Source organism: Anomalospiza imberbis, chromosome 1, assembly GCF_031753505.1.
Source record: "Anomalospiza imberbis isolate Cuckoo-Finch-1a 21T00152 chromosome 1, ASM3175350v1, whole genome shotgun sequence".
NCBI classification, from domain to species: Eukaryota; Metazoa; Chordata; class Aves; order Passeriformes; family Viduidae; genus Anomalospiza; species Anomalospiza imberbis.
The window spans coordinates 62,044,724-62,057,172 of NC_089681.1; the positions used below are offsets into that span (position 1 = coordinate 62,044,724).

General features: G+C 36.8%; 1 protein-coding gene across 2 annotated transcripts in view; it reads right to left on the reverse strand.

Annotated features, from left to right (window-relative positions):
• GABBR2 (gamma-aminobutyric acid type B receptor subunit 2) overlaps positions 1 to 12,449 on the reverse strand; it is a 454,194-nt gene that overhangs the window by 116,812 nt on the left and 324,933 nt on the right. For both annotated transcript variants that reach the window (XM_068194855.1, XM_068194863.1), the window contains one exon: positions 11,926 to 12,048. In XM_068194855.1, coding sequence (XP_068050956.1) covers positions 11,926 to 12,048 — 123 coding nt within the window. The remainder of the gene's footprint in view (positions 1 to 11,925; positions 12,049 to 12,449) is intronic.

Here is a 12,449-nt window from a genome sequence, read left to right on the forward strand (position 1 = left end):
TCTTTTATCCAGGGAGAGAAGTCAATACAGGAAAGTGTTTTAAAATAAAACTATGCATAGGCATAAACACATTCTGATGAATATAAATGTGGGAGACAGCTAATTGAGAAAAAATCCTTGCTTTTGCACAGCTGAGATTTGTGAAAATTTTCAATTTTTATAGAAAAGTCCATGATAGTGTTTACCAGAGCCAGAAAAAAGCTTTTACTCATTTGCATATGAAACATACATTTAAATTTTAGAGTATGCTTAACAGAGAGGAAAAAAATTTTACTCTCTAAAGCAAAACAATTTTACTTACCTAAAATATAATCATATAAAGGCTTTGATTTACTACCATATGGGAAACTCCAGCAGAGAATGGCCCAAGGCACTGGCAGAAAATGTCCTGTGTTGGTACTAGCACTATTTTTAAAAATAGTTTTCAAAATATGACTGCATTGCTTTGCTAGGGAAGGATAGAATCTTCAAAGTTTGGGCACAAATACAGTCCCTTGCTTACAGATGCTGCTTTGTAAGCGAGCGCAGTAACAATGAGGAATCCAGGAGAACCAAACACAGAAGCGAAATGACCTGTACTGTGTAGCCATAAAGAGGATGGCTTTGTTCAAGGAAGCTCTTCCTCAGGCCCTCTGCTCACCAGCACAAAGTCTGAGTCAAGTCTGCTGCACTCTGCCATCTGCTTATTGCCTGTGTGTGTGCCCTGGCTGTCCAGCCAGCTCTGCCTGTCTCCCTGGGTATGCTTACAAACAGAAGTGCTCCACCTGGCACTTCACCTCCAAGGAAAAGTACATCAGTTCCTATTAACTTTGAGCAGCACTGAAGTGGTTTTAGTGTAAAGCCAAGGTGCTCCTTTTGAGTGAGAGAGCATTACTTCATGGTCAAGCACTGCATAATGATCTTGTGGCAGGTTACTCGTGGCTTGCTTTTCCAAACTGACAATCACTGCCCTTAATCCTTTCCAGTACAATTTGCTGGCCAGAATTCAGGATATTCTAGGCAAATGATGCTACCTATAATTATCTATAATACAAGCTTGAGGCTTGACTTCTCCATAAAGTTGCTTATGATTGAAAGAATGGTTTTAAAGAAGGACCAGGATATCCAGATTGTATCTTTTCAGTATCAGCTTATTTAAAATCTTGAAGGAACAAGAGAATATTCTTCCCCTAAAGAATTATTAATTACATTTGATAATCTTCTATTCTAAATAGCTATTTTAATGTGGAATTCTCAATTTGCAGAGATGTCTGGTGGAAAGATTTTATTGGTCTCTATTGCAGCCTTAGCATAGTTGTGGAGTAATTCATTATGGTTCTTTTTATCCATAACAGCATCTGGTTTTGGGCATAAGCATTAAAGTCTGTCTTTCTTATACAGTGGTGGTTTCTTCCAGAAAACAAAAGAGGTGCTACAATGCTCGAAAGGGTTGAATATTGAGTACCCAGGATAAAATGTGTCACCAGAGGACACAAGGAAAAACGATGCACCACAGCTATGGGCACGATGAAGAGACTAATTTATTTCCTCTGACTCCGATAATTTATAGCTCTCAAAAAGTACCAGTGGATTGAAGGGTGAACGTGCCACCTCTCCAACGACACTGGACAAACTACCAGTACATCAAATTTCTCCGCATCTATGAAAGAATGCAAAACAATAGGTTGTTTACAGAAAGTTGCGTGAGAAAGTTCTCTACAAGAATGTAAGCTCAGAAGGCTTTAGAAAATCCTAAGAAATCAGGGTGACAAAAATGCAGCAAGGAAGATTAATCAGTTCCTAGACTGTTTTCTGGAAGTTTATTCTCATCTGTTTTGATGATTGATGGAGAGAAGAATTTTCTTGTCTTTTTTCACTTCTGATATTAACAACTCAAATCACTGAAAAAAAGAGCAAAAAATATTCCTGTCTGGCTTATAAAGCCTGTAAATCTTGACACTCAATATGAAGTTTAAGTGAAAACGTGTCCAGAGATCTCATAGAGGCTACTCTCAGAAAGAAGAAGGTAAGTATGTGAGGAAAAGAGCTTCTATGACATTGCTAATGCTGTAGTGCTTAACAAATGCTGAAATATCCTAAAGCTGGATATGTTTCTATTTGGTAGGCAGTTCCTAACTGCCAAAAATATCAGTGTTGTCCTATACCAACAATGTAGTCTTATGAAGTAGCACAAAATCATTGTTGAGTTTAGCTCTGGCTTCAGTTTTAGAGAAATAAATCTGAATGATTGTATCCTATGTATTTGAAGTTTAAAGTGAAGAAGTGCCACTGGGTCTATCATATACTGAGCCTCCTCAGTGAATGAACAAAACTGTCACAGTGCCTTCTTGCGTGAAGCAGCCAGGTATCCTCTACAGGCCATGTGTCTGCTGCTTTTAATGATGGTTAGGTGGTGAATCATTCACTGGCTGTCTCACACAGCAACCTCAGCAGTGCTGCTATCATAAGTGGTAAATGGCTGCTAAGGTCCGTGTGTATCTACTGACTTATTTGGGTTAGATATCTGACATCTGATTTCCTTTCCTCCAATAGACTAATTCACTGAGGACTAGGGATTATGCCTTAAAATCCCAAAGGGGCAACAATAGTCTGTATTTCCAAAAGCAGCTGAAAGGATGGGTCCTCTGGCAGCAGAGCTGCTCAAAACTGGAGCAGCTACTGCAAAGTAGCAGTGACAGGCCAGAAATGTGACTACAGAACAGTAGCCCAAGCAACAATAATTATATAACAAAACCCCTCCACTACCATGCTTCCATATTCCAGAATAATACTTCCACTCTATAAGATATACAGAACCATAATTCCATACAAAAATCAGTTTTGCCCAACAAAACAACCATGAAAATACCCAGACAAAAATACTGAGGTTAATTGAGTCTAAAAATGTGAGGAGCGTAGTTGAGTGGGCCATATGACGCCAAATAGAATTTGATTTCAGTAGCTGTAATGCTACTGTAAAAACAGTAGAACTACTTTATACATTTTCTCAGAGTCATAATTAGTTCATGGAAATGATCTGGGAATCGCTTTGACAGTGAAGTCCAAAATTTTGTTCAATGGTGGGCAACAGTGAAAAATAATACACTAAATATATGGAAGAAGATGAATAATAGATAAAACACATTACACAGATCTTCTAAAATATGCAATATTAGTCATCCTATCTAAAAAGGATGCTTTAGAGTTTCTATGTCACATGAAAAAGAGCTTTACAAGTTTGGGACTATCTACCAAAGAGAAGAGAGGAAAATAAGGTTGTAAACACACTCATGTATAGTAATGATGGGTGCTGCCAAAGGAAATGTGGAAGACTCAGTTATCTTCTTTTTCCCTAAAAGAAAAATAATGTATGTTCAATGAGACTGAAAAGCAACATTTCAAAAACTGAGAAATGAAGTTCTTCACACTGTGTCTAGTTGGCAATTACACTAACCTATGCAAAGTTTGCAAGAGTCAAAACCCTCTGACATTTATGAGAATAACAAAAGTCTTCAATTAGTGAGAGTATAAGAACTATGAGTTATACACAACTGCTCATTTCAAGTTACTACTCATTATGAATCACCGATGAAATTTTCAAACATGACAGATGAACTTTTAGATGTGCACTACACATTTCTGGCATCCACCTCTGAAAGTATTTGGGCCAGTCACTGTTTTAAACAAAGGACAAGAGGAGTTACAAGTCTGGTCAATGATAGTGGTTCCTACATTCCTAAGGTGGGAATATTATAAGTACTGTTTTTCTGGGAGGCAGAACTAAAATTGGAATTGTTTATTGAAGAGGAATAAGTACCAGCAAGCCTCATCTTGTTAAGTAGCTGTTGTTAAGCAGCAGCCATTCATCCTGCCATTTTGGAACTGACCCTGCCCTATTTTCTTATTTTTGCCAATTTGATACATGTTTCCATGGGAACAGAAGCAGGACTAGCCACCAGCTGAGTCAATCTCAGCTGCTGGCTCCAAGCTCTCACGTTTCGTTCTGTTTCCTTGGAAACTGATCTCAAATGAAAGAGAGAAGTAAACCAGCTTTTACTCTTTAGTATTTACTCTTTCTCTGCACCTGTGCTAGATCCTCTGGGCTGGTAGAAGGTTTACAGATGACTTTATGGCCATTCTGTTTCCTTCTCTCTGGAGCATCTGCCAGCCACCAGTGTCCTAGCAGATGCAAGTAAGTGTTCTCAGTTTCAGCTACACCTGGCAGGCCACCTGCTGAGAGCTACAATGGCAGGGTTTGAAAGCAGGCTACAGAATTCAGGAGACATTTGGCTCCCACAGTCTGTAATATTTCAAACTGGAAGGAAAGAAATTAAATTTATTTTAAAAATGGTAGGGGAAACAGATGGGTGTAACGATATATAGAGAACAAATTGACTAACAAGGTTTGAACTGCATTAAGCTGAACACACGCAGAAACTACTTCAGCCAATTAAATTCTTCGTTTCACCTCATACATTTAACAAAGATCTCTCTAATCTGGCTGTTAGCTGACTGAACAGCACAATGTAACCAGAACCCCATAAACACATCTGTTTATGCATATATACAGGTGCAGAAAAAGAGCATGATCTGATTTTTTCAAAACGTCAAAGAACTTACAAAAACCTGCTTGAGTGCATGAATTTGAACCAGACACCTTCACCAATTCCATACCTAAGTTACTACCATGTTATCATGTAGATACTAACACTCCCTACCCCAGCCCACCCCACACACCTCTGTGTATAATTTTGGACCAAAGTATTTTCCAGTCCCTTCAACAGCAGTGTTATTAATGAAAATGGATATTAAAGGAAAATATCTACATCTGTGCAGCTGAATTCAAATTTTCACATAACTTTCACTGAAAAAATGTAGGGACAAAGCAATTTTAAAAGACAAAAGTCTTTCCTAACGAAATGTTTTATACTTGATGACCACAGCTCTTAGTTAACTAGTCCATCAGGGTATAGCACCACGCTCACCTTGGACTTTCACACTTAATATATGCACTCCTTCCTGAGTAGTCTTTACATCCCATCTCAGTTATTTTTGCACAACTCTTACTTACCATTGACCTTGAATTACTATTTTGAGTAACTTTTAGAATTGTATATCAATATATAGTTAAATTCATGTACAGCCCAAGTAACAGCTCAGTAGCATTAATTTCTTCAGGTTCTTAGAGCAGTCCCACAGAAAAGACAATCAGACAACCTAGGAACAATATTTATTCCTCCAGTCCTCTTGTACTTACATCCATCTATTGAGGATATACTCAACATATCTGGGTGCTCAGAGAGCCGTGTCAAGCCAGCTAATGTGATTTTGTTCTGGGTTAGTTATTTAAATGAAAACTTTAGGCAATTATAATTGTTTTAAGACAGGCTTATTCTGTCTTCTGTATTCTGTATTCTGTCTTATTCAGAAAGATGTAAGATGTACTCAATTTATTTTATCTATTTATAGGTTTCCTCTAGCTGAACTTAAATCTATAATTCTACCTTCCTCTCTATCAGAAAGAGTTTACATCACAAACAAGACAACATTTATTTTTACTGCTGCAGCTCCAATAAGGGAAGATCATTTCACTTTATGTTAAGCTTTGCAGTGTCTGTCCTGTATTCTTCACAGTCGGCCCTCATTTATATTTTCTGAAATAACTTGATATAACCTCTTTCACTGAACAATACAGGTACCAGCACAAAGACTGGGACTTGTCCTGAAGGACTCTACTGGCAACATGCCTCCTTACTAGAAAATGAACTTTTATTTCTTTCTTAGTTCTGTTTCCTTATTCTAAAGAACTTCATACCCAGTTGAGGGCTTCTCTCTTATTCGATGTCTATTTCCTTTCTGTGAGAGCCTTTGATGAAAGAAATTGATGAGTCCTTTTTTTGAGACCTAGCTCACTGTGTCAGCTTCTATTCATGTCTGCTGGCTTCTTCAATGGACTTCACTAAGTTTTTATGACTTGTTCCTTCACAAGTGTGATGTCAACTACTTCTCAATGTAGTATATCAATTTCTAATCCTACTCCTGATTATAATTTTTATAAGTTGGCCTACTACATTAACGTAAAAATTTAAGGTTTCTACTCTGTCTTGAAAACATGGCAAGATGTTTGCAACATTTTGCTCAGATATCAAAGCAGTTCTGAGCTAATGATTACATACTGTTGTCAGTAGTTTGACAATTATTCTTTTGAATTGCTATAGAAAACCTGGGAGAACAGAATCTTTTTCCATTCATTTATTTCTGATCAGTTTCCCTATTCCTACCAGCAATTCCAGTCACTCCTCAGTGAGTTCATCAAAAGGGTTCTAGTACAGCAATCTCCACAAATCCTTCCACTAAGAATTTTGCTGAACAAAGCAGCAAAACAATAATTTCATCATTCTATGTAGCCTTATTTTCTGCAAGTAATGATCTTCTATTCTGCTTAAATATTATTTCCAAGATTCCATGGCAAACTTGCTGCTACAGGTATTTACAGAAAGATTTATTATTCTTCTTTCATTCATTGTAAGATGCTTTTTTAGACTGCTTTATTTTCTTCTACATTTAACTTACCAGACATTATGATCCTGCATATTTTCCCTGTTTGGATATAATATTATTTTTTTTGAAGGATGTCTTCCTGCTGTTTTGTCACACTGAGTCTTTTCTTTTTCAAGTCTTACTTGATGTGTGGCATGAATTTACTCTGTGTCTCACATATGAAGTTCTTAACACTCTCTAAACCACCTGTAAACATTTAACTCTCTACAGTTTACTCTTTAGCCTCTCTTTAAGACACTTCCTTAATTTAATATTCTTCTGCTTTCTGAAGGTGAGTACCACTCTACAGACCTTTTTTGGCTGTTGCTTTTTCAAAGCTATCAAAACTAAGATCAGTTTATTTGTAGCTATGGAAAACTCTTTCAGATATCAAGACTTTGGAACAGATTCCGTGTGCTATTCAGAATGAAATCAAGGGTTAAGTCTCTGCTTGGGGGTTCTCTAATCTGTTGAATTACAAATGAGTTAGTCTGAACAGCACATTTGTCCAGTTTACATAGCCTTTTTTTTGGTTTTGCAATGTTTTTGAGTCCCTCAACATATCAGTCAAAGCCGACCTTCTGGCTTGTTGTGTAGTAATGTGTCTGGCGGCATTGTTATAGACTTGTAATACATAGGAATTCTGTCTCACTCACTGAAATTAATAATTTGGTAATATGAATTGACTTTTCTTTAACATACTGCACTACTCTGACACTGGCATAGCCTACTAATCTTTCCTGCATATTGGTATTTTTTTTATTACAACATCCTCATATAAGGTTTCCTCATACTGGTTTCTGCATTTCACATTTATATCAATGCTAGAAGCCCAAATAGGACAAGTCTCATTGATTAATTTTTCTCTTCTATGTCTTCTAAAATGGCATCTCATTCAGATCTTTTTTTCTATTTCATGTTTATTACCATCCCAGGACAAATTAGGGTGAAACCTTAAATACTGCTATTCCAGATACCAGAATGGAGTTTATTTTTAAATATTGATAATGCTATCATAAGAATGCATAAGAGGAAACATCACAGAAATAACTACTTAATTGGTACTAAGACATCAAGGAATATAAAGGGCTGCTGCCCTGGATAAACGTTTTAAAAATTTACAAGAAATATTGGCATCCAGTATGCAAGATACTACTTTCATTGAATCTATCCCTAATGCAAAATATTTTTACCTTGGGAATTATAAAAGGTAGTCCATTTCCTCTACAAGTTATTTATTATTAAACATGATCACTGTCTACCTTCCAAGGCAACAGAGATCCAATCTGTTTCATAGATATTTGTGTTGGGAGAAGATAAGCCAGTCAGAGGCTTTCAAGCTGAACTCTAGAGTAAAAGATTTACTACACCATAGAATCACAAAATTACAGAATATTCTGAGTTGGAAGGGACCCACAAGGATCACCAAGTCCAGCTCTTAAGTGAATGGACCATACAGGGACTGAACACGTGGCCTTGGCATTATCAGTACCATGCTCTGACTAGCTGAGCTAATTGTGAGCAAAAGGTGAGTGTGAGTGCATGTGTACACATGGACCCTTTCAACTGTACTAGGTACATGATTGAATTATGATATGGCTGTTGCACAGACTCCACTTTCTAATGGATTTTGCTATTTCAGACTGTGGTTTCATTCCAACACAGCTGAACAACTGAAACTAGAGGGACCTGGTCTCCTAAATATTTTTTGTCTTGTGGCTGGATTCTCTTCAGCTAAGAGCGAAGCTCCCATGTAGCAGGTCATTTAAAATATCTGTTTTTTAGACAAAGGGATAAACTCACTCTGTGACCCTTCTCTTAGAGGAGACACTATCAGAACCTCTCCTCCACACAGCTGGCTGTTTCCAGCAAGTCTGTTGCAGTCCTTTGTCCTTAGGGCTGTATCTGCTCAAATTTGTCAGATTTGACTGAAACAGGCAAAGTTTGCTAGGCAGCAGGAAAAAAATCACATGGAGCACCCGAGCATATAAACATTGTCTTCTTAAGAAAGCAGGTCAAAAAGCAAACAATGGTAGAGCCTTGCAAATCTCTTCTACAGCAGCATCCACAGAAGCACCATAGTTCCTCATGGGCAGCCCAGCCAGTGAGACAGCGAAGGAAGGATGCACTCCAGTTCACATGACTGGGAGAAACAGTCTGGCAGGGACCTAGCTCAGATCTGAGCATAATCATTTTGAGTATGACAAAAAAGGTGAAATGATGAAAAAAGCAAATTCCTAGTTCAGCCTAGGAAGAAATGAGTGTGGAAAAAAAGTGATTGGTCTCTCCACTGGTCTGAAAAATTAGCAAAAGGCAGGGAAACTAGGAAAACAGATAAATAGAGGTAACATTATAGATTAATTCCCCTTTTTTTTTACACTGCTTCTTGGAGATTAGAAGCCCTTTGTGTCATCAAATGCTTTTACATTATGTGAAAATTAAGCCTACAGCACTCATAGGAAATGTACATAGGGACACCGTTATGGCTCTTCTGCAGATCACTGTACAGTTAGGGAAGTTTTAACATTGTCCCTGCCTTGGACCTGCCTTTAACCTCTTTTCTTTAATCCAGCAAATTTATTGTCCATATACCACAAACTACTTCCCCCACTGATGACTGGAGGATCTGGATTCTTTACAGTTCAGTCAATAAAACTTTTAATATGGCAGCCACAGATGTGCTTTTCCTAAAGAAACCATGCCTGTAGGGTCAGGATGCCAGAAATCGGTCTGAAAACTGACAGATCCAACATTCCATAGGATTTCTGTCTTCTGTAACAGCCAGAGAGTCTCTCAAAATGTCTTAACTTCTCTTTGTGTTTTTAGATTTAGACTGCCTATCCGCAGCTTATAAAGCATGGATTGCTTGGACTTTGCAAACAGCTCCAGAAAAGGAGCCTGGATTTTAAAGTTCTGGGTTTAAGAACTCTTTTAAAGAGTACTTGATAATTTACTGGTGTTGCTTCATTAAAATGAACTATTTTGTAAATAATAGCAAACAGCACAGGACATTACCAGTCTTTAGGCTTCTTGTCTTGGTTCCTTTCATTCATGTGTTTATGAAGACACAACTAACAGAGGGTCATCGAATAGAAGCCAAATGCCCAACTATCACATAGGAAGCTGATGAATATTCATAAACAGAACTCAAATGGTTCATTAGCTAGAATGACTGATTGCATTCATAACTTTGGAGCTTACATTTAGCTTAATCTTTATCACTTGGCTTAGCATTACCTGACAGAAATAATCACTTTAAAATTATTTAACAGAATCAAGTGGGACAAGAAATATCTACTACAAAATATTGCTGAAATAAAACAGAAACTTGCCACCAGTAGTGTTTACTATGTGGCAAGTATTTTCCAAACACAGAAAAGATAATATGTACTCAATGGAACTCAAATAAAGAATTCACCATTGCACTTTGGAAACCTAAAAATTAAAAATAATACAACAACAACAACAACAAACAACAACAATAATAATTATAGCAGCAAAGACAATTGTCATTTGCTTTCACACAGGATTTTTTGAGACCCGAAGAGGCGTGTTTCAGGAAAGTAAATTGCAGTTCACCTCACTGCCTTTATAGTAACATTTTATGCACATACAATATTTTAATGACTACATTTGCTAGCATGGTACTTTTATTTCCTTCCCACCCCAAATCCATTAGCTTAAAAATTATTCTGCACAACTTACTGTAATAGCTAAGAGCTCTAACTGTAAGTTCAAGCCAATACTATTCTGAGGGATCAAAATATCAAACATTGTCATGTATGCATTCAGTGAGTGTCATTTTGCATGGGCTTATATAATTCCAGGAGAATTTCAGTTCTTATGTAAAGCTCAGACAACTGGTGTGCAGCTCCATGTTCTGGAAAGCCCCAGATGTGGAAAAAACACACTAAGTTTTTAGTGTTATATATTAGATGATCAAAGAATATGCATTGAAAAGTTCAGATGGAAATTGCAATAATTTAAAACTACAGCAAACATTTTTAAAATATATGGTACTTAGGGTTTAACTTCACAGTTAATGCTGCTGTCTATGGACATTATACTCAAGTGACTCTAATAAGCCTAGATATCAGGATTTTTAGTTTAAACTAAAGTAAAAATTCCTTCTATCTGAGATTATTTTAATTGTATTTTGTGACTATTTGTCATAATATATTTGGGTTCAGATCAGCAGAGAAAATGTTCACAATACTGACAACTGAAATATCACAATACAATTGGAGCAAAATGAAATAAACAAGGCTCTCAACAAGCTGCTATGGCTTCAAGCTATACACACATAGACTAAAAGTGTCTCCAGCAGACAAATTTCAGTTACATTTTCTATTTTTTATTGACAACTGTATTAGCTGGGAAGTCTTTCCAACACTAGGGAAAGACTGAGACAAATCTTTTCAGATTCTAAAATGATTTTTTCAAAGAAATTCCTTGCAGTTGAAGAGGCATTGTTCTAAGGTATTTTCTACAAATTATACTAAAAAAGTAAAATTTCTCCTAATAAAATTCCAGAGCTACACTGCAAAGTAAGAACAAAGTAAAAGCAGTGGAGCTAAATGGTATATATTTTCTTACAAATGTTAACATCAGAAGAGAAAACAACTGTTCTTTTTCTTACTGATTGCCAAGTATAGGAGAAGAGACTAACACTTCTGGACTGTCCGCATATAATCTAGTTTTCAAATATCACCAGTTTCCATGTTGGAGGCAATAAACTCTCAAACAATGCACATCCACATACAGATATTGTTTTTTTTCCTAGGTATAAATTTTTGTTGCCATGTTTCTTGCAGTCAGTTTGTCCAGAAAGCTCCACTTCAAGAAACCAACTAGAGTGTTGTGTACAGATGGCATTAAGCTATTACCTCCTGCCTATCAAAATTGCTTATGTGACCTTTCTGGGAATACCATTAAAAGAGGAACAGTCAGTATGGGTGCATGCACATAAAACTACTGCAAATAAATATATCAGTAGGTAACATAATTCCTGACCATCTCCACAAAGAATGCAGTCTAAGCAGTGACCTCTCCTGCACTTATCTTGAATGAGCTCTTACTGAAATTCACTAATGGGTTCTGATAATCTATTATTTATTGCAACAGACTCTAATAGAGAGTCTTAGCAGAGGACTCTCCTGTGTTTACAACCCTTGCAAATAAAATGTCTCACAAGTGACAGAAATGTGGCACCTGCAACTACATACACAATTTCTTTTGGTTGCAGTTCTTTCTTTTCTATTTGGTTTTGAAAACCAGAGCCCTTCCTCCCCAAAATACACAGCTTGACTTGCTTTCATTTTACCTAATGCATCTTTAGCTTAATCTTATGGAAAGCTGTAGATACTGATATGCAACCATTAATATTACTTGGGCTTGAGGACATACCTCCATGTTATACTTTTCCACTGTCCTCCTCAAAGGATCCACAACCTGCCAGCAAATCAGGATGCAAAGATCAATCAGTAGCATCCCTCCAACTATCCCCAGTAGCTTCTGGTCTTTAATGATCTGGAGAGACACAAAAAAAAAAAAATAGTAAGAAGAAGTAGGGAGATTCCCATGAGCCACAGATAGACCCTATACAGCTTTATTCCTATAAAGGGAGACAGACACAGGTTGCTAATAGTAAAAGTTTTTAACAATGAACAAAGAAAAGAAATATAGAAAGATGAAAGCAAGACAAATTATTTTAGTTCATTTCATGGTTATTAGAAGTATCTGAAGTGCTTTCCCACTTCAAAAAACTTTGGGAAGACTCTCAAACATTTATATTGAAATCCAGGTTTAATATTAACTCCTGGAAAATGAGAAAAATATATTCTAGGGAGGCACTACTGTGTTTATGCATGCAAATGTGGAAAAATGTTCACCAACCTCTCAGAGTAGAAGGCACTGAGGTAGTTTTCACT